This window comes from Oratosquilla oratoria, chromosome 34, assembly GCF_046742065.1.
Source record: "Oratosquilla oratoria isolate Oo_2021 chromosome 34, ASM4674206v1, whole genome shotgun sequence".
Taxonomy (NCBI): Eukaryota; Metazoa; Arthropoda; class Malacostraca; order Stomatopoda; family Squillidae; genus Oratosquilla; species Oratosquilla oratoria.
Window position 1 is genome coordinate 9,329,309 of NC_134810.1, and position 19,972 is coordinate 9,349,280.

Below are 19,972 nucleotides of genomic sequence, written 5' to 3' on the forward strand. Positions count from 1 at the left end.
CTTTCCACTCGGATTAACTCCCTTCTATGACGGTCAAAGACCGCGAGTGTGCCATTACCACCTCTTCTACTGCAACAGTGCTAGAACTTGCAAACAATGGTGCATAATGTCCCACACTAGTGCTAACGTGTTGCCTAGCTCGCGCCCCAATTCACGCCCTAACTCACGTTCTTCATCCCCAGGACCTCAGCTTAACACGTCGGGAAACCTGATGGGCAGTCTGTAGAAGTATCCCTTGTAACCGCAGGACTGCCTCTCGTCATTAGTGCCACTATAGGTTGCAAGAACTATGAATTCCTCATAGATACCGGTTCTCAAGTCTCTCTCATTCCCTACGACCCAAGTTTAACTCCACTGCTCCGTTCCACGGTAGTACAACTTACTACTGCTTCCGGTACCCGTATTCGTACGTACGGCGAAGTCGACGTGGAACTTGGAATTCGACGTATCAGACGTTCTCTCCCATGGTCCTTCGTCGTTGCTGATGTTGTCCGCCCAATTCTTGGTACCGATTTTTTAACCCATAACTCACTAGTAGTTGATTGTAGAAATCGCCTCCTCTCTGATCCTTCCACTGCATGCACCATTCTCCTTAAGGCTTCTCCTCTCCCTATCTCTTCACATGCGGTACATTATGGGGATATCGATTCAAGAGCCATTGCTCTTCTTTCCAAATTCCCCGTACTTACCGCGCCCCGACAACTGTCAGATCCCCAACCAGTAGAAACTACAACCTATCATCATATTGATACAGGTGATTCTTCCCCTATATCCTGTAAATTAAGGCCATTGACAGGTGAGAAGCTCAAAGCGGCAAAGGATGAGTTTCAATTTTTGCTTAATGCAGGGATCATACGGCGCTCCAACTCACCTTGGGCGTCCCCACTTCATTTGGTTCCCAAGAAAGAACCACATTCTTCGAGACCTTGCGGAGATTACCGAGGTCTAAATAATGTAACTGTAAATGACAAATATCCCATACCACACTTGCGCTCTCTCACCATGTCACTTAAGAATAAGGTTATATTCACTAAGTTAGACTTACAACGTGCATATCTGCAGATTCCTGTAGCTGAAAAAGATATTCCTAAGACTGCGATATGCACGCCATTTGGTTTATTTGAATTCTTGTACATGCCCTTGGATTGAAAAATGCCGGAGCCACATTTCAGCGCTTTATAGATACTCTCTTAGCTAACGTAAACAACACGTTTACGTACCTTGATGATGTACTGATTGCTAGTGAGACCCTTGAAGAACATATTTCAGATGTTCAAACTGTTCTTTCCATTTTGGCTCAGCATAACATGCGACTTTCTCTTGACAAATGTCAATTCTTCAAGTCAAACCTTACCTTTCTCGGTTACGAGATTAGCTCACAAGGGATTAAGCCACCTAAAGACCGTACCACGGCCATTTCCGATTTCACTTTGCCTCAGACTTCACAGGCTTTGCGCCGTTTCATGGGTATGATCAATTTTTTCGGCCCATGATTCCTAATTTTGCAACCGTAGCCTATTCCCTTACTGAGCTTTTTAAACAATATCCTTCTTCAAAGTGTCTCACTTGGACTGACGCAGCAAAGGACTCCTTCAATAATTTGAAGCAAGCCTTACTGGACTGTCCAACCTTAGCTTACCCTTCCCTAATACCGACAAACTACCAATTCGTGACTGACAGTTCAAGCCTAGCCGTTGGCGCCGCTCTCTATCAAGTTATAGACGGCGAGCCAACGCCCCTAGGATTTTACTCGAAGAAACTCTCTGACACACAACGCTCCTATTCCACCTACGACCGTGTCAGGGGGGTACAAATGATATTTGTATATACTCGGTATTATTGAGAATTCGGGCGAGAGAGAAAAGAAACACCAAGGTAACACAACACGTGTTTTTATTGAATACAACACAGAGCACTAAATAATCTGAACACAAATATAAATAGTAATATCACCTGTGTGATATTTAACACGGCCTATTCACTATATACATATATAAGAACGAGATGGATACACAAACCACTCCTCGCACTGCGGGCGCGAGGATGAATTCTCCTCGAGCGTAGATTCCTTCTTCGGACGGGTCCCTTGTGTCCTTCTTCGGACGGGCGCACGTCTACTCGTGATCTCCTTCCCGACGAGTCCCCTATGTCCTTGGACGGGCGCACGTCTCTTCGTGATCTCCTTCCCGACGAGTCCCCTATGTCCTTCTCCTTGGCGGACGGGCGCACGTCTCTTCCTTCGTCTCCTTCAGGCGAGTGCCCTCCCTCTGCAGAACTGGGAGGGGGGGGGTCCTTAACGGCGAGCGGCCGTGAAGCGTCCTACGACTCTATCTCCTCGTGGTCTCCTGCGTCCTGGTGCCCTCCCTCCGTGGAACTGGGAGGGGAGGGGGGGGTCCGCCCTTAACGGCGAGCGGCCGACAAGTGTCCTCGTCCATCTCCATGCCCTTCCCTCTTGCATATCCGGGAGGGTGAGGGAGAGTGGGTGGCGGCGATCTGCGCATGCGCACAGCAATAGTGACCTCGTATAATGACAGTTGGCAGCACTGGAAGCCAAGCATGACCTCACGTTGACATTCTTCGGCCGGTCAGGTGTGCTCGCTGACTAGCAGCAAGCTCCCAGCTCCATCACGGGCCGACCCACGTGGTCAACGGGGGGCGAGACGTCCGCGCCGACAGTCCTCCAAGCTCGTCACGTGACCCACGTGACAGACCGCGAGTTATTAGCTGCTTACCTTGCAGTTTTGCATTTCAGGACTCTCATTGATGGACATATAGTTACCCTATTTCTTGACCACAAACCCCTCGTAGCTGCCTTTTACTCTAAATCTCTTGTTAAAACTGACAGACAACAACGACAACTCTCTGTTCTTTCTGAATACGTTTCCACAGTCGAGTATATCCGCGGCGACAACAATGTCGTCGCTGATTGCTTATCTCGCACGTCGTGCGCTGTTACACTCGACGCTTTTGACTTAAGTGGCATCGCTCAAAGTCAGACAACAGATGACGAACTGGAAACTTTCAAGCCTAGACTCTCTAAATTCACTTTACCCTCTGATTTAACACTCTGGTGTGATACCTCTACTAACACTCCTCGACCTTTTGTTCCATTACCCTTACGTAATGACGTAGTCTCCTCTTTGCATAACCTTTCTCATCCTGGTGTTCAGTCTACCTCTAAGTTGGTAAAACAACGTTACTTCTGGCCACACATTGACAGAGATGTAAAGACATTTGTAAGACAATGCCTTAGGTGTCAACAGTCTAAGACTACCCGCCACACTTCCTCTCCTGTTTCCCCTATATCTACTCCTACTGACCGCTCCCAATCAGTACACATCGACATTGTAGGACCGTTGCCCCCTGCTACTCTCCCTAACTATCCTTACCCTCTCCCATACAAATATTTGCTGACTTGCATTGACCGAGCTACTCGTTGGACTGAAGCAATTCCCCTCATTGACACTACTGCCACTTCTGTAGCAATCTCTTTTGTAAATGGCTGGATATGCCGTTTCGGTGTTCCACTTCATGTCATCACGGATAGAGGTTCCCAGTTTCAGAGTGAACTTTTCTCTAAGCTTTCATCTTTCATTGGTTTCCACCATATGCGTACTACTAGTTATCACCCCCAAGCTAACGGCATTATTGAACGTTTCCACCGTTCTCTGAAATCAGCTCTTCGCGCTAGGCAAGATGACTGGTTTTACTCCTTACCTATCGTCCTTCTTGGCTATCGCATGACACCTCACGTCACAAATTTTTCCCATTTACCGCCGTTACTGGCGCTCATATGTTATGCCCTTCTGTTGCCATTACTCAGGAACACATCCCCTCCTCGGATGACACAACCATCCTTCGTCTTATCAAGGATATGCAGTCTGTCGATTTCCAAGAGCTCGCATCCGGTGACTGTCATACACCACCTCCACCCTATCTCCCTCACAACCTTCACTCTTGCTCTAAAGTTTGGTTACGAGTCGACAGAATTCGTAAGAGTTTGGAAGCTCCGTACTTTGGTCTTTATGACGTCATTCGACGTGAACCTAAGTACTTCATCCTTAACCTACCTCAAGGCGAAACCTCAATTTCCATTGATCGTTTGAAACCAGCTTTCCTCCTAGTTTCTCCTCGCCCTAAGACCCGTCTCCATGTAACCCCAGACATACCCTCAACACCTTCCACTCCTCTTGTTCCTACTTCGTCCACTTCTGACACTTCCAGTGTCATCCCACCGAGTCCCATACCACCCACAGCTGATGCCAATGACCTTGGCCACGCCTATCACCTCTTCCCCTCCCTCCCACCCTCATACTTCCGCTCCCCCATACACAACTCGCGCAGGCAGAAAAGTCAGGTTTCACGATAAATCTGATTTTTACTACTACTAAAGACTTTCCTCACTGACGCTACACTCTCAAGGGGGGAGTACTGTAGCCAAGCCCTTCCTTACTTAATTATTGTATATATTTATTGTACATGTATCTCCTTTATTGTGTATGTAACACTTCTTTATTATACATGAGTACTTAATATCAACATATATCTATTGTAAATGTATTGTATAAGTAAGCCTATGTAGTCATTACATTATATAAGTGCCCTATACACAATTATATAACCGATTATATATACGTCATTAGGCGTACGCCACAGGCGTATGCGTCTATGCCAATTGTACGTCTCATAGAATTAAAATACTAAATATATGTTACCCTTAACCATTTTGCATGCATATTCATCATTATATGTGATTGTTCTCTTATGTATATACCTAGATATGTTAGTATGTATTGTTTTGCCCAATCTTTTTCCCGCCTGGCAACAATGTATCAGGAAGTAGGGCACGAGCGCGTCTTAATGCCCAAGCTAGGCCCCCAAGCATTCTCTTGTGACAGATCACTTCCTGTCATACTTGTGTGTAGACCTCCGCAATAAACTCCTACCAAAAATACTGCGTGTTTGGCACTTACCACACCTGCAAGGCTGCAATGGAGTAACGTCTCCCTTAGCGTGGGAAATCTCTCAGGCCTAGCAACTGAACTTTGTTATACATGCAAATTAAGTACAGATTATACAATAAATGAAATGACAAAATTCTTACCATACATTGCATTGTACATTCAATCAAAAACAACACAAGATGCACAATAACAAATATTTATATTTTAACACTCCTTCTCAGATTGTATTGTTTTTCTAAATTCTATTCATTCACTTTTTGTTCAGTCATTCCCATCCCTTTTCTAAATTTTTTAAACTTATCCACAGGGAGTGCCTTGGTAAATATATCAGCGAACATATTATCACTTGGGCAATATTCCACACCAATGGTTTTGTTATTGATCAACTCTCTCACGAAATGAAACTTTATATCAATATGTTTAGTACGAGAATTATCTTTCTGATTCTTCACAAGGACTATAGCAGACTGATTATCCTCAAAGATAGTTATAGGACTTTGACAATCGTGTTTCAAGTCCGTTAACAAATATTTAAGCCAAACAGCTTCCTGTGCTGCACCAGATAGTGCTACATATTCAGCCTCAGCAGTTGAGAATGCAACGCACGATTGCTTGTTTGAACGCCAAGAAATCAGTCCACTAGTCCCGAGCCTAAATAACCTGATGTGGATTTACGGTCAGATCTATCACCAGCCCAGTCAGCATCAGCAAAACCTACACATTCATTTACATCCTCATTGGTATAGAGCAGTCCAACTATAACGGTTCCTTTGAGATATCTGAAGATCCTCTTAACTGCTGACCAATGCTGTTGATAAGGTTTATTACAATACTTTGCAACATTACATACTGCATATGAAATGTCTGGTCTGGTTTTTGTGGACAAAAATAACAAACTGCCAACTGCAGATTGATACTTAGTAGTATCAAAGAGATCTGATTCATCATAGTCTTTTAAAAGAACACTGCTTACATCACATGGAGTAGATACAGGCTTACAGTCACCAAAGCCAAACTTGTTAAGAACACTGAATAAACCCAGATTGATTGGTGAAGATTTTACCATTATTTTGTGTAATTTTTACACCTAGAAAGTAATTCAATTCTCCTAAGTCTTTCATCAAGTAACGCTCACTCAACAAATTCTAATCTCAGCAATAATATCAGAGGACTTACAAGCTAAAATGACATCATCAACATATATGGCAATTATACACAAATCATTATCATACATGCGAGTGTAAACACATGAATCACTAGGACTATGTTCAAAATGCGAGTCTTTAAGAATTTATTTAAATTATCATTCCAACATTTAGGACCTTGTTTGAGGCCATAGATGGCCTTGTTTAGTTTGCATACTAACTCTTCTTTTTCAGGTTCATGAAAAGATTCGGGTTGAGTTAAGTAAATCTCTTCGCACAGTTCTCCATTGAGAAACGCAGAAGATACATCCATCTGATGGATCTTTAATCCTTCTCGAGCAGCTAATGATAAGATGGTACGTATTGACTCAAACCTAACTACGGGACTGAAGGTCTCATCATAGTCAATACCAGGTCTTTGTGAAAAACCTTGAACAACTAAGCGAGCTTTGTAAGAGGAAATTGAGCCATCAGGACCAATTCGTCCTTCCGGCAACTCTGTCAAATCCCAAACATCATTAGAAGAAAGAGCTAATATTTCACTTTGCATAGCTGCTTTCCAAAGAGATTTTTCAGGTCCATTCAAAGCATCCTCAACACTTTGTGGTTCACCAAGTGATGGTGCATCACAAATATTAACCCATTCACCAAGACGTTCTGGTGGACGTCTATATTGGACCGCCTAACATGCATTTCAGGAGCTTCATTTCCATTTTTCTCATCTTTATCTACAGGAATGGAAATATCAACTTTTTCAACTGAAACAGAATCAACATTAGCACACTCCTTCTCAAGAAAATACATTTGAGATTCATTGAAAATTACATCCCTGTTGTAAATTATTTTCTTACTAGTTACATCATACAATCTGTAACCTTTAGTAGTAGATCCATATCCTAACATAACACAACGCTTAGATTTAGAATCTAATTTAGATCTTTCATCTTTAGGTACATGAACATATGATACACATCCAAAAATTCTTAAATGTTCAACATTAGGTTTTCTGCCGTTAAGAGCTTCATATGGTGTCATGTCTGTTAGAGCAGCTGTTGGACACCTATTTCTAATATAGACTGCTGTACTTAGAGCTTCAGCCCAAAATGACTTAGGTAAGTTTGAATCTGATAGCATTGCTCTTACGGTTTCAACCAGGGTACGATTTTTCCTTTCTGCAACATCATTCTGTTCAGGAGTTTTAGGTACAATAGTTTCATGACGTATTCCCTCCTTCTTAAGATAATTTTGGAACTCATTGGAGGTATACTCTCCCCCGTTTTCTGATCTCGCAATTTTGATTTTAGCATCATATTGTTTTTCAACCAATGTCTTCCACTCTACAAACTTGTTGAAAACATCACTCTTATTTATCAAAATGCACACCCATGTATACCTAGAATCATCGTCTATGAAGGTCAGAAAGTAATTACCATTACCCAAAGAACTAGGGTTAAGCTTCCCACATACATCAGTATGTATTAATTCAAACAATTGTCTATTTCCGTCCTTCAGTGATTATCAAAATGGTTGTCTATAATTCTTACCATCAACGCAGCTTTCACACAAAATAAAGTCACTTCTAAGAGAATTGTTGACACCATTTATCAAATCTTTCCTAACTAATTTACAAAGATTATCAATGCCAAGGTGGCTTAACCTGCGATGCCATAACATCTCTTTTGACTGTGCAACAAGTGCAGAATTGGAGACAGAGTCAAGTGTTGCTGCAGCTGCAATATCACTAACACATTCTAGAAAATACAATTTCCCTACTAAATTTGCAACAGCCTACAACTCATTTTCTTGGTTGAAAATTTCACATTTACCTTCATGGAAATTTACAGTTATATTATGTTTAACCATCTTAGGTACTGACATCAAATTATAAGTTAAATCAGGAATGAAGAGAACATCTTTTACAGTACAATTAGTTATTTCATCATTAGGTAGTTTCAGTTTAATGCAAACATCACCTACCCCATAAGCTTTCAAAGCTCTACCATCTCCTACTTCAACAAACAAGGGCATTTCTAGTGTCTCATAACTTGAAAAAAGTACCTTTTTATGGGACATATGTTGCGTAGCACCTGAATCAATTACCCAACTACCTGCTTTGAATACAGAATTTACAGATAAAGCAGTAGTAACCAATGCTATTTCTTTTTCATCCTTTTTATTTCCCACGGCACAATTTACTTTTTCATTTTTACACTTCTTCAAATAAACCCAACAAATTTTCTTGACGTGCCCCATCTTTTTGCACTCAAAACATTGTATCTTTTTATATGACTTTGTTTTATTAACAACAAGTGCACTGTTATTGTTTGTTGACCTCATAAGACTACACTTACTTTCCTCGTGTAGAAGACGCTCCGTCACAGTTTCCCACTTTGGTACACTTTCCGAAGCCTCTAGTACTGCTACAAGCACTTAATAACTGTCAGGCAATGACGATAACAATATAATTACCTTGTCTTCCTCGTTAACGGCGTCGCCAACCACTGCGAGTTTACCAATTAGTTCAACGAACTTCTTCAAATGTTCCAGCATACTGTCTTCCTGACGTAACTTCATGTTGTACAACCGTTTCTTGAGTCGTAGTTTATTTGACCAGGTTTTCTTTTGAAAAGTGTCCTCCAGTAGTTTCCACACAGCACCTGGATCAGTTGGATCCCCAACCAAATAAAGGTTTTGGTCAATGGCCAATACAATATAAGCCAACGCCCTGGCTTTTTTCTTATTGTATTTTCCCAGTGCTTCTGCTTCGGTAGGCACTGTTTCAGAGCCATCGACATCGAACACATCCTCTTTAATTAAGTGCATCTTCATCTGCAACTTCCACGTAGGATAGTTCTTATCATTCAACGGTGTGAGGTTGATTGTACTGCGATCCATTTTGTCAGTCTGTGTCACAAAAACAAAGAAAATGCAATTTCACTCTTTACGTGCCTACAGCGCCATGCTCGATTCTACCACTTCGCTGTGACGCAGTGTAATTTCTAAGCACACAAAATAACGTGTCCTGGGCCCATAACCTATGTTAAGTTATGGGTATGTAAACGCTTAGAAAAGCACTTAACTGTTTATTGTTCTTCAAAGGCACAATGCACATGACACAAATAAGTTTATGTTCAGACAAAAAATATACACAACCTCTCCACACCGTGGCTCCACCATGACTAACCTGCAATGGAGTAACATCTCCCTTAGCGTGGGAAATCTCTCAGGCCTAGCAACTGAACTTTGTTATACATGCAAATTAAGTACAGATTATACAATAAATCAAATGACAAAATTCTTACCATACATTGAATTGTACATTCAATCAAAAACAACACAAGATGCACAATAACAAATATTTATATTTCAACAGAACATGAGACTTTCCCTCGGCAAATGTGAATTCTTCGAGTCAGAACTTACTTTTCTTGGTTATGAAATTAGTTCAAAAGGGATTAAGCTGCTTGAAGAGCCTGCCACAGCCATTTTATATTTCCCTTTGCCCCAGACCTTACAGGTTTTACGTCGTTTTATGGGAATGATCAATTTCTTTCTTCCCATGATCCCTAACTTTGCAACCGTGGCCTATTCCCTAACTGAGCCTCTTAAACAGTGTCAGTCTTAAAAGTGTCTCACTTGGACAGACACAGTAAAGGACTCCTTCAATAATTTGAAGCAAGACTTACTGGACAGTCCAACTTTAGCTTACCCCTCACTCATACCGACAGACTGTCGACTCGTGACTGACAGTTCAAGCCTACCCGTTGGTGCCGCCCTCTATCAAGTCATAGACGGCGAACCAACCCCCCTGGGTTTTACTCAAACAAACTCGGACACACAACTTACTCTACCTGCGACCGCGAACTATTGGCTACTTATCTCGCAGTTTTACATTTTAAGTCCCTTACTGATGGCCATACAGTTACCCTATTCCTTGACCACAAACCTCTAGTTGCAGCTTTTCACTCAAATTCTCTTGCTAAATCTAACAGACAACAACGGCAACTGTCATCTCTGAATATGTTTCCTCAGCTGAGTACATCCGCGGTGACAACAATTTCGTTGCCGATTGCTTACCGCGCCCAACATGCACTGTATCACTCGATGTCTTTGACTTGAGTGTTATAACTCAAAGATAGGAAACAGATGATGAATTGTAGACTTTCAAGCCTAGACTATCTAAGTTCACCTTACCCTCTAACTTGACACTTTGGTGTGATACCTCTACTGAGACTCCTTGACATTTTGTCCCGTTATCCTTACGAGATAACGTAGTCTCTTCCTTGTATAACCTTTCCTATCCTGGTGTTCAGTCCACCTCTAAGTTAGTAAAACAACGCTACTTCTGACCTTGCACTTACAAAGATATGAACAAATTTCTCAGAGAATGTCTTAAATGTCAACAGGCAAAGACTACGCGCCACACTTCCTCACTTGATTCACTTATATCAACTCCTACTGACCGTTTCCAATTAGTGCACATTGATATCGTTGGACCACTGCCACCTGCTACCCTTCCTAACTATCCTTATCCTCATCGACACCACTGCCACTTCAGTAGCAATTTATTTCATGAGTGGATGGATATGTCGTTTCGGTGTCCCACTTCACGTTATCACGGACAAAGGTTCCCAGTTCGAGAGAGAACTTTTCTCTGAGTTTTCGTCTATCATTGGTTTCCACCATATACGTAATACTAGTTATCACCCCCAAGCTAACGGAATTATTGAACGTTATCACTGCTTTCTGAAATCTGCTCTTCGCGCTAGGCAGGATAATTAGTTCTATTCCTTACCCATAGTCTTCCTTGGCTATCGCTTGACGCCTCGGTTACCGGCGCACATATGCTGTGGCCATCCGTTGCCATCACTAAGGAACACACCGCCAAGTCTGATGACGCAACCATCCTCCACCTTGTCAAGGAGATCTAGTCCATCAATTTTCCTGACCTTTCGTCCAGTGACTGTCATACACTACCTCAACCGTACGTGCCTCATGACCTTCATTCTTGCTCTAAAATTTGGGTGAGAGTTGACAGAATTCGTAAGAGTTTGGAGGCTCCGTACTCTGGTCCTTATGACGTTCTCCGCTGTGAACCTAAGTACTTCATCCTTAGTTTTCTTCAGGGCGAAACCTCGGTTTCCCTAAATCGATTAAAACCGATTTTCTTCCTATCATTAGTCAGACTCAGTCTCGCATAAATGACGTCCCCGTGCCAGGTGCACCTCCTATGACCGACGTCACTGACTCACCCACTTCGAGCATGACTGACGCCACCCGACCGAGTACTCTGCCTCACACAGGTGTTGGCCCCAACAGTGCTTTTGACCGCTCTGTTTCCTTTCCCCCTCTCACCCTCTACCCTTCTATCCTCACTTCTCCCGTCCTTCCCTGCGCGTCCCGTTCGGGCAGGACCGTCTGCTTCCGTGAACATTCTGACTTTTTCTATTATTGACCCTTTTCCTTTTCCATACGCTCCACTCCCTTTAATGTATAAACGTGGTAATTATTCCCTATATAGTATATGTAGTACTTAAGCCTTATATAGTAATTGTTCTATGTATGTAGTCTGCGTAGTCATTACGTAATTGTTCTACGTAGTAGTTACGTGCTTCGGTACACCTACGCAGTTCCCATATATGCACTCGCCTTGCGTTGGTGCCATATCTGTATTCAATAAGCATTCATGTATTTTGTATAATGTTACCTCTAATCATTTTGCATACAGAGTTCCTCTCATCACCACAGAAACAATCAGGTCTCCTTTACCACGTGTCTTGAGAAAGCAAGGTTACACATACAAAGTGGCTAGTATACAATATAAATGGAATAAAGCTACACATTCACACAACTACGAATACTATCGATGACCACATAAATAAATAGAAATTACATTCTCATGAATAAAATTACCAGAAATCATACTTGCGTAGACGCCTTCTTGGGTCATATTAAACACTATACATCAGATAAGTAAATAAATCAGGGTATGGTATGGCATAAATCAACTAATAATCTACTGCAGACACGAGGATCAAAATCACGGGTATCTATTCACGCTATGACATTAGGCACTTGCCGTCATTTTGCCATAATAAACGCACGCGGTTTAGCACCAACGCTGACGATTCGTGTTTCACACCGTAAGTTTGCACTAACGCAATTTTCGACTCGCTATACACGCACTTCACAGATTGGTAGTTCTGTTCTAATAGATAGGCAGGTATGATATAGAGGGGCAGGCAACGATACAGGGAAAATACAGGCTCAAATGAGATTGCACCAAAAGTCTAATGTTCACGCATGGCTCGGGCTAGCTGATTTGAGCATCTCTAGGATGCTACCACCTCCTCCTCCCTACCTACCTCAGCTGGACGTTCTCGGTGCCCTTCTCGATGCCCAAACTGTATGAATTTTCTGTGTTAGTGTTGTGGTTAGGTTCGGACAAGCCAGGGAAATGAGACTCACAATAACACTAACACTAAGATTTAATGGTTACTAGGCTTGGAGGTCGCGGACGGGGGCTCGTAGAGGGAAGGTCCGGAGTGAGGGTCTCATCAAATGTCGTGGGCTGGTGCGAAGAGCCGCTTGAAGCTTGGAGACGTTACTTACTGGAGAGGACTGCGTCCGAGGCGACTTGCTGGAGAGAACTGCGTCGAGGCGACTTGCTATAGAGGACTGCTGCTTGGAGAGAACTGCTGCTTGGAGAGAAGTGCTGATTGGAGATGTCGTGCCCGGGAGAGAACTGGTTGTCCCCGGGGAACTTTCCCGAGTTTCTGGTTGGCTGCTGGCTGGGCTGGCCAAGACCTCTTGCTAACTACGCTTGCTAACTACAGCGAGTATATAGGCCTAGCTCGAGTTGTGTGACCAGCGGCACGTCACCACAATACTCCCCCCCCCCTTCTTTTGGGAGCGAGCGCCACGAAGGGTAGGGCGAGACGCGAGTGATGTGACAGAATCGGCTGTAATGGCGGCAGCACCGGTGGCTGCGGCTGCAATGGCTGCAGCGGGGGTGGCTGCGGCTGCAATGACGGCAGCGGCAGTGGCTACGGCTGTAGTGGCGGCAGCTGCGATGGCTGCGGCTGCACTGGCGGTGGCTGCGATTGCACTGGCGACAGCGGCTGTGGTGCGGCGGCTATGGCGTCCACCTTCAAGTGCCGATCAAGCTTACGTGTGAAGTGTGTAAGCGATGTTCACGGGCAGTGGAGTTGGCCAGAGCAATCCGGGGCTGAGCAGAACGGGTCTGCGGGGCTGGGCAGGCCGCGGCGGCGGAGCTGGGCTGGGTATGCCTGGGCGTGAACTAGCCAGCTCCCCAAGTCATGGGAGAAACTGGTAAGTTTAACCTGTGAGCCTGTCATCTTCCCGGTTGTCCTCACTCGGGGTCACCACTTTGTTGTGGTTAGGTTCGGACAAGCCAGGGAAATGAGACTCACAATAACACTAACACTAAGATTTAATGGTTACTAGGCTCGGAGGTCACGGACGAGGGCTCGTAGAGGGAAGGTCCGGAGTGAGGGCCTCATCAACTGCCATGAGCTGGCGCGAAGGGCCGCTTAAGGCTTGGAGACGTTACTTGCTGGAGAGGACTGCGTCCGAGGTGACTTGCTGGAGAGGACTGTGTCCGAGGCGACTTGCTGGAGAAAACTGCTGCTTGGAGATGTCATGCCCGGGAGAGAACTGGTTGTCCCCGGGGAGCTTTCCCGAGCTTCTGATTGGCTGTTGGCCGGGCTGGCCGTGATCTCTTGCTAACTACTCTTGCTAACTACAGCAAGTATATAGGCCTAGCTCAGTTGTGTGACAGAATATATATATGATTAGCTAGCTAGGGAGTTTTCTGATTAGAGCATAGATAGGATGACCATGTAATGTAAAGAAAAAACACCATGCAAGTGGGTCCGCCCCACACTATTACACTCACACTTCCTTCACTTTCTAAACTTCACCTTCACCTATCACCCCCCCCCCCTCTTGCTCCCACACTTTCTCACTTACCTGTCGTTAATTATTATTATTATATTGACAGCGAGTCTGGTTTTGACCAGCGGCGCGTCACCACACTAGTAACAGTTCTTATGACTTCATTTGTGCATGGCCCTCAACAGTCCACACGCCTGTTTTATAGCTTGTAGAAGTTGTGTGTAGAAGTCATTTCGCTTTATTTGGAAATTTAACGCTAACACTCAGTGTCATATCCTTCCTTTTTCCACTTTTCTTGACACCACGACTTGTAGAAACAGTATGAACCATCACTACTCACCTAAATTAACCTTAGAAGTTAAAAATACATACATACATATACCAAGGCTTTTTCCCCCTTCCAAGGGAGGTAGCCAAAAAGAGAAAGGCATAAAAACACTCCCACCCATTTCATCCCTAAATACACTCCACACCCCTCCCACCCTTCCTCTCATCTGAGCACCTCCTGGATGACGGGTCATCCCTGCACCCTGCCCACCGCCCTGGGTCAGAAGCAGTGTCGCAAGACACAGTACATCCACAGCAAGGCAAAGAAGTTAAAAATAGAGTGAAATAAGTGTTGAAACACACAGGTGAAACGGAATCCACGAACGCTGTGTACAGTATATATTATGAAAGTGGCGGCCATTATATTTTGTATCCAATATTCCATATGAGCATGTGGCCAACAAAAAAACAATGTCTTACCCAATGTCGAACGTCCTTCTTTCCTCCACGCAGAGCCGTTTCTAGTTATAGGCGGACTAGGCGATTGTCTAGGGCTCCTGAGCAACCAGGGGCCCCCACGGTAGCTTGGAATTTTTTTAAATTCCCAGGCCACCGGTGCCCCTGATAAAGAATTTAAATTTGCATTAGAAAATTGTGGTTCAATTGAATTGGGTTAGCTGAAACTACACAAATCGAACACAGTGAATCATATAGCCAAGGTTCAGCTATATGACAAGTTAGACCCATCATTCCCGTACATGAGCGAATTTTAGGTAAACATTTCAAAAGAATCTCTATGATGGTGGCAACACTCATACAAAGTTATACAACTGTATTTCGTTTTTATCTTTTATACATCACAAAATAGATAAAATATTGTCAACCTCTGACAGCCCCATTGCATAAAAAACATTCTGTATATTGAAATAGCGTCAACATTTCTATATCCATTTCGGTTTTTTTTTTTTTTTTTTTTCTTCTACAGAATCGTGTTTATGGAGATATTTGGCAACTCCTCCAACCAGCATACCCCACAAAGACAGTGGACAGGGCACCAGTACTCTTGAAAAGGTCAAAGTAAGGTGACGTCGCTCCTGGCGCTCTCACCGTAGGCAACAGTTTTGATTCCTCGCGCTGTATTGTTGCTGTGATCATGGAAAAATTAACAAGAAACAAGAGAGTGAAGCGACAGAATATAGAGAGGGCCTGTGAGTGCCTGAAATAGAAACAGGAAGGAAAAAGAAAGAGGAGAAAAGCAGCACAGCTGCACTCAGTATTTACTAGCCACGCCCACCTTACACCTCCTCTACCCACGCCCACCTTACACCTCCTCTACCCACGCCCACCTTACACCTCCTCTACCCACGCCACACCACTCACCCTCCCCTCATACCTCATCAGCAAAGAAGAGGAAATTGGAGATTTGCTATACATTGCAACCATCAAACAAATGGTCGCGAAAATTTAAATCCCCCGTCCTATGAATTTTATGTTTTTGTTCCTTGTGTTGTAATGTCTTCGGTTGTTCTTTATGAATTTTTGTAATTTTTGTTTCATTTGAAAGAAAACATCATGCTCTTTATTTTCTACAGCAAAAAATAAAAGGAATTTGAATTAAAAAAAATTATTTGTGAAACCTGATTTTTGCAGCATTTTTTAATCATTTAGAGAAACAAATTGATAAAAAATCAGAGGTATTAGTTTGAAAAAATGTATTCAATAAGGTTTGTTCCCCAGACTCTAAGCTTTCATTTCATACCAAACTGAATGATGATGTGCAAGGATTTTTCATTAAGTAATTAGAGCTCACTATATCTTCATTAAATATTCTCTATGCCTTATATATACATGGGAAGAACATAACTGTCGGGGCGAACCGCGACAGAAAGAAAAAAATGGGGTAATATATATATAGATCAACAATTCAGATACTACAGATGGCCACCCATCTTCTGGAGTAAGTGATCAATTTTCCGCTACTCCTTGACTGCCAATCATACAAAGCGAAGGATGAGGAGTTGTACTGGGCTGCAGGTTAGTCGTCTGGTAGAACATGGGACCTGTGGGTATGTGGGCCCTAGTCCGCTTTCCATTCTTGGTTGAAAGGAAACTCGACCGTCATTGGTTCGTTTATTCTTCTAACCTCATCCAAAAGCTTCCCAAACCGGGGAAGGGAGGGAATTGAGAACGTGCATCCCATCCGGTCTTCCAGCTCGGTTCACTGGTTTCCAAGACCAGTTCCGAGACTAGTTCTGGTTTCCCAGACTGGTTCCCTGTAAGATTACAATTTCCTCAGAAAAAATACCACATCAATTGGAAAATGGAGTAGGGTATATGAAAGATTCGTGAGGCAGAATAAATTCTTACTAGACTAAAGCGAGGTAACATGAGGTTAATATGCCTCTTCCTGTAATATAACATAGGAAAGGCCTGTTCAGAAATCTTTAAATTACCCTACTTAAGTTTAACAAACGATTTTAGGCTATGCTATGTTAGGTTAGGTGAGGCTAACCCCCTATACGGCAGCCATTTCGTGACACCCTAATTTCTAGAAAGAATATATATATATATATATATATATATATATATACATATATATATATATATATATATATATATATATATATATATATATATATATGAGAACTTTTGGCACATTTTTTTCTTTTCATAAACAGAGTAACAGAGTTATGAGAACAAAAAGGGTTATCCAAACACGTAGCAACAACACCAGGCGTGGTTATTGCCAACATCTGTGTAACTTGCATTCCCCTTTCACGTCTCATTTCCTCTCTCTATATCGGACATGGGTTCTTTAAGTCTGTTTTAAGAACTGGTTCTGACTTTAACTCTTACCTTTTAAAAGGGACAATTTGAAGATGACCTTAATAGCTTTGTTATGCCGCCTGGCAGTGTTTACGTGACACCTCTATCTCTCTCAGACCACGTGAGTGTGTGCAAATACATCGAAAACGTTTTTGATCCCTTCTTTCCGATAGAGAGTATGAATATAAGTGACATAGTAACATTTTTACATGTGTTTGTTGACGAATACAATCCTTTTTATGGATTTCATTATAATTAATTTTAATTATTACAATAGTAATTTAAAGATATTAGAGCTGGATGATGAATCAATTTCTAAGTACATCCAAAATTTTAGAAGGATAGCTTTTCACCCTGACATAACACCCTGAGGAATTACACACTAATGTAAGGGGTATTTATACCTATATTCATTAAACACATATTTGAAAAAAATCACCTACTCTGTAAACCGGTGCGACACTTTTCTTAAACAGAACAAACACACAGTAATGCCATTAAAAAGAAGTTATCCCAGCGACGCAGAAAAACGAAAGAAAAAGAAAACTGACGAAGAAAAACGGTCAAAGGATAAAGGTCATTTATTCTATAATTTAAAGAAATATTTTGAAAGACAACTTTGTGGATGGTTGCTTTAAACAAAAACTACATCAAAAAATGTTTTAACATAAAAACAAATTATTTGCAATTTTCTGTATAACTGCAGTCTGCAACATCACTGTAATGATCAAATAGGAATATGCTCTCATGATCTATTTTTGTTTGATAGCCTAATGAACTTTGTCTTTGCAGGAGCAATTCTAGAATATGTTGGAGCTCCAGACATTGAGCCAGAGAGATCCTCTGAACTTACTGACCAGGAGGCTCCAGGGCCATCAGTTTCTTCAGGACCTCCTTCTGTCCAGGAAGCTCTAGGACTATCGCATACCTCAGGACCTCAGGAAGTATCATCTGCACATTTACATGTTCAGCTGCCCGTTTTTCCTAAACCAGTAGATCCAGCTGACTGGCCACCAGTTCTGTCCGATTCATTCAGGACTGATGCAGTAAGCAGAGGGCCATTTTAGATTAGTTCTGATTTCACATTCCCCAAAAAAGAAGACGGCAGAACTTTTCATCATCATTATTTTCACAGAACATTGGTTAATGGGGAAAACATAAAGCGGGATTGGTTTATCTACTCGAAAATAAAAAATGCCCTCTACTGCTTTTGTTGTAAATTATTTTCAACAAAGGAACACAAATTAGTGACAGAAGGACTGACAGACTGGAAAAACTTAGGTGCACTTTTGAAAAGTCATGAAAGCAGTCCAGAATACACGTCACACATGGCGACCTGGAAAGATTTACAGCTCCATTTGCAAACTGGAAAGACAATAGACCAAGCTGAAAGGACACTATTGGAGGCTGAAAAGAGGCGCTGGAGAGATGTCCTGACTCACTTAATCTCCATCATCCAATCTCTAGCTGAGAGAAATCTTGCATTTAGAGGTTTATCAAACACGTTACACCAGCAAAATACTTTTTTTAAGAGGTAGAGCTGCTTGCTAAATTTAATCCTCTCATGAAGCAACACGTTTAGCGTGTTGAGAGTGGCCAGTTCAGTCATTCCAGCTATCTTGGAAATATCATCCAAAATTAACTTATTGCCTCAATCAGCGGGAAAATATTGGACACAGTGGTGACTGAGATTAAACAGTCCAAATGTTATTCAGTCATTTTGGACTGTACCCCCGATGTAAGCCACCAATAGCAGATGTCGGTCATCATAAGGACAGTCAAAATGGACAATGCGCCTAAAATCAAAGAACATTTTATGGGATTTCTTGTAGCTTCTGAGACAACAGGTCTTGGTTTGTCATCGTTGATTATGAAGAAACTGATGGAGCTGAATATTCCCTCTGATAGTTGCAGAGGGCAATCATATGATAATGGTGCAAATGTGAAAGGGAGGAACAAAGGAGTTCAAGCTAGACTACTTGAGAAGGACCCTCGCGCACTTTATGTTCCATGTGATTCACATTCCCTAAACTTGGCGGTATCTGGTGCAGCAATGGCTTCAACATATGCCACCAGCTATTTCACCAATGCACAGAAACTGTACAGCCACAAAGATGGGCAATCTTAAGGGATCATGTCACTGTTGCACTCAAGGTTGGAGAGCCGTATTAACACATAGAGGCTGCGCAATACCAGGCCTCTAATATAAGGGAAGCTTTGCTAAAGATCAGGGAAGTGATGGATCCTCTAACCAAGGTTGAAGCCCAAAGTTTGGAAGAAGAGGTGGGGTAATACCGATTTCTCATTTGCAGAATCGTATGGTATGACATTCTACACCAAGTTCCTGCAGTCTCCCAAGATGCAGTTTGATGTAGTAGTTGACCTTCCCACTGAAGCAAAAACATCTCTGACTAACTACAGAAGAACTGATTTCGCTTCAGCTCAGACTTTTGCTAAAGACATGTGTGAGGAAATGAATGTAGAGGCTGTACTCAAAGAGAAAATATTAAGAAGCACAAAAAGGCACTTTGCTTAAGAAGCCCCAGATGAGCCCATTGCAGATGCCACGAAGAAACTAGAAGCAGCATTCTTTAATGTTGTTGTTGACACAGCCATTCAATCCTTAACTGATAGGTTTGAAACACTGGGTGAAGTGGGAGACAGATTTGGAGTGATGCTCAGTTTCCACAAACTGGAGGATCAGGCATTGAGCAACCAATGTGACAACCTCTCCATGACACTAAGCACTGGAAATGTGACATTCATGAAAATGAACTGGCTGTGGAAGTCAATAACTTGCCAAGCTTACCCTCAGATGACATGACTGTTCTTCTTGGGCTCCTCACCTTATCC

At 42.6% G+C, this 19,972-nt stretch overlaps 1 protein-coding gene across 1 annotated transcript; it reads right to left on the bottom strand.

Annotated features, from left to right (window-relative positions):
- Positions 1 to 5,595: 5,595 nt before the first annotated feature.
- LOC143018343 (uncharacterized) lies at positions 5,596 to 6,030 on the bottom strand. Its single transcript, XM_076173702.1, has one exon. The coding sequence runs from the start codon at positions 6,028 to 6,030 to the stop codon at positions 5,596 to 5,598; it is 435 nt and encodes a 144-aa protein (XP_076029817.1).
- Positions 6,031 to 19,972: the final 13,942 nt, after the last annotated feature.